At 40.1% G+C, this 3,748-nt stretch overlaps 1 protein-coding gene across 1 annotated transcript; it reads left to right on the top strand.

The window, feature by feature from the left end:
- The first annotated feature begins 1,128 nt into the window (after nucleotides 1-1,128).
- Nucleotides 1,129-3,536, top strand: LOC131064418 (LRR receptor-like serine/threonine-protein kinase FLS2). The gene has a single exon (XM_057998554.2). It carries the CDS (start codon nucleotides 1,365-1,367, stop codon nucleotides 3,279-3,281), a length of 1,917 nt encoding a protein of 638 aa, XP_057854537.2. The 5' UTR covers nucleotides 1,129-1,364; the 3' UTR covers nucleotides 3,282-3,536.
- Nucleotides 3,537-3,748: the final 212 nt, after the last annotated feature.

Genomic DNA, 3,748 nt, shown 5'->3' on the forward strand with positions numbered 1-3,748 from the left:
GTATGCTTTTTTTTGCCTAGCTGTTTTGTCCACATGACATTCTTGAATTTTTCTAATACCCACTTTTTTATCTCCTCTTTAGTGCTAGGACAATCATGCATATTTATGTCCCACTTATTCATCCACGTGTTTTGTTTCTTCCACGTCCTCTTCCTACGACTTAGCTCCTCTTCAACAATCATTTTGGGCCAGTGGTGCTTATCCATACTTTCAATCTTTTTTAAGTAGCATAACAATCGAATTACCACTGAGGCCTCAATTGGGAGTCCGCTAAAAGACTCTCATAAGGGATCATTGATTTGACTTTGAGGTAGCTAGTGATTAGATGTTTTTGAATTCTCTCTAGTTGCCGCCATTTGTGGTTTGACATGTTATTCCCCCAAACTTCACATTTGTAGAGGATAACCGACACCACTAACAAACCGAAAAGAGTTTTCTTAGTTTTCCAATCCCACAACTCAGCTTTCCTACATCTGTTTTGAAGAAGGTATAAGGCTCTCCATCCTCCTTGGATCCTCTTTGATCTACATGTCTCCCAACCGAGCCCATTGTGAAAATAAATTCCTAGGTATTTGTATTCCACCAATACTTCCAAGGGGCTGCTCTCAAAGATAAAATTAACTTGCTGCTTCTTTCTTTTCAAAGAAAAAATCATGACTTTGGTTTTGCTAGTATTCACTTGCATCCCAACCTCCTTACAAAAAAGCTCAAGAGCCTTCAAATGCTCTCTCAAACTTAGTGCTGATTTCACAATAAGAATAAGGTCATTTGCATGTAGAAGCAACTTTACCACTTTTTAAATTTATTATTATATAAACCGAACAATGTGAAAGACTAAAGACACCCCTATATTCAGACATACCCTCTTTAATTCTGATTTTGACTCTAACCTACTTGTAAAATTTGTGAACAACTCCTCTAAACCCCTCTTGAAGCCCAAATAATCCATTTCCATTTCTATTACAGCATAAAGTAATTTCTCTGAAGTTTCTACAACGGTAGGAAGGACCAGGGGGGGCCCTCAAAGGATTCAACCCTTAAAAGGCGAGAAAAGGCATTTAACGTACAGGTGAACGTTACAGTCCCGGGCCCACAAACCTAATTCAAAAGTTTCACCCGTTTAAACGCCATTAAACGGCGCCAAATCTCTTTCAAACCCAGCACACATGCATCATGGCCCTCAAAACAGTTGAAATCACACTCTTGGCGTTAGCCTCTTCGTGTGTAAGTTTCCAATTGTGTGCCCACAGGGTTGAAGTAAAGGTGAAGAAAAAGATACGTTCACAAACAGTCCACCATGATTCAGATTTTTGTCGGTTGCTGTTGAGCTGGATTTGATGCTTAGGTGAAGATCATACCAGGTGATGAACAATAGAAATACATATTTGTTTTCTCATTGTCTCTTTAGGACTGCAACAATGGCAAACTGCAAAGCATCACAAACAGCGCTGTTGTTTATAGTGATTGTGGCATTCTTAAAACCCTGCGAACCCCAAAATTGCGCAGAACAAGATCTTGCTGCACTGCAAGACTTCAAGGCTGCAATTACGGAGGACCCAACTGGGGCACTACAGTCTTGGGTGGGTGAAAATTGCTGTGAATGGAACGGCATCCTTTGCAACGAGAGCAACGGCCGAGTCATAAGCATTGCCCCCGATGCAGACCCTGGCAATGCCTCAGTCTTCATGAGGGGCACCATCTCGAAGTCCATAGGTAAGCTCTCCTTCCTCCAGAAATTCATTCTTTTTGGCTGGAAGCACATAAGGGGTCGAATTCCTTTTTCAGTTAGGAAGCTCAAAACCCTAACTCACTTTACCCTAGATAACAATAAGATCTCTGGCCTGATTCCTGCTTCGATAGGGGGCTTATTGCAGCTCAAGAGCCTGTCCCTGTCTAATAACCTAATAGCCGGCCACATACCCAGATCCATCTGCAACCTCCGTAATTTGAGAACTCTGTACCTGGATGGCAACCGGCTGAGGGGCTTGATCCCTCATTGCATTGGTGACCTGAAGGAGCTTGCTGTCTTGCAGTTGAAAAGAAACATGATCTCCGGTTCGATTCCAGATTCCATTGGAGGGCTTGAAAACGTAAGCACATTGGATATATCACAAAATTTTCTCACTGGTAGCGTTCCTTCATCTGTTGGAAACCTTTCTAGACTTTCAGAGTTTGTGGTGAGTAAAAATCTATTGAATGGTAGCATTCCCTCATCTTTAGGTTTCCTTCGCTACAGTTTAAGTAAGCTCTCTTTGGATCGGAATCTTTTAACTGGAGAAATCCCCGAGTCCTTCGAGAATTTAACGACTATGAATTATCTTGACCTTTCACATAACGGTTTGACTGGTAATATCCCACGATTTTCAAAGTCCTCTAGCCTGACTTATCTCATTTTGTCAAACAATTTGCTTTCTGGAATGCTTCCACAATTCCTTGGCTCCTTGCCCAGCCTACGAGTTGTTCAGCTGTCGTTCAATAATTTCACAGGCCTTATACCAGAGTTCGATAGGTCAGCGAAATTTGACAGTGTTGTTTTGTCAAATAACAAGCTTACAGGTGGTGTACCAGATTTATTTGCAGAGCTAGTGTATTTGGAGCATCTTGATTTATCGAACAACGAGCTCAATGCTGGGGTCCCGCAAAACCCTGCATTGTATAATCTGGTCAGTCTTAATCTCTCTAGGAATAGCCTGTCTGGCCCGCTCCCGAATTTTACAAGCATTGGGTTGAATTCTCTGGATTTATCTTATAATAACCTGATCTTTGGAAGTATCCCTGTTTGGATCACAGATTCTAGTTTCCTGATCAATTTGCGACTGGCTGGTTGTGGCATTTCTATAAGCTTGAATGACTGGGAGCCTGCCGCTCCTAAGCTTTACATGTCCATTGATTTATCCAACAACAGTATTACCGGTGATGCAGGCCGACTGTTTAAGAATATGACTAAGCTAAAATCTTTGAATTTTGCAAGGAATCAATTGAGTGGTAGCATTCCTTTGTCTATTGAAAATCTAAAGAGTTTGGAAGACTTAGATCTGTCCTATAATGAACTAAATGGTACTATTCCGGAAGAGATGGCCCAATTGAAGAATTTGAGGCGGTTAAACTTGAGCTACAACCATTTGTGTGGGCAGATTCCAGATGAGAAACCACTAAATTCATTTCCAGTTTCTTCTTTCGATCACAATGACTGTCTGTGTGGTCATCCGCTGCCTTCTTGTCAATCAACTGAAAGGAAGAACATATCATCTAGATACCAAAATATACATCCACATGGATGAAAAACGACTGAATTTATCTAGTAGGACATATGGAAAGACAAAATCCTATATACAGATTTTGCTATAATGTTCTATATTAACTGCTTTCAAATTCTTAATTATGTCAAATTTATTTCTGTAACATATAATGTAACTAACTAGCTGCTTGAGAGGCAAGTTCAGCAGACTGTAAATTATTTATTAATTATGCTTATCGGGTTTCTCAATCTTACTTGCTCACACTATAGAACAATAAAGCATTTCCTGTTTTAGACTCCTCTTCTTCACTCTACTTATACAGCATGGACAAGTGTGACAGATGTAAACTGACATATTTGATACCTTTTTTCACAGAGAAATAATCTCATGACATACACTGTTCAATAAACGGTTGAGTTGTTTTTGAGGTTTGTTCTTTTAAAAAATAAAAGTAGTAGTTAACTGCACTCTTTTAGAGGAACAGAGGAACACCTCTTGTAGATTAGAAT

Source organism: Cryptomeria japonica, chromosome 5 (genome assembly GCF_030272615.1).
Source record: "Cryptomeria japonica chromosome 5, Sugi_1.0, whole genome shotgun sequence".
NCBI lineage: Eukaryota > Viridiplantae > Streptophyta > Pinopsida > Cupressales > Cupressaceae > Cryptomeria > Cryptomeria japonica.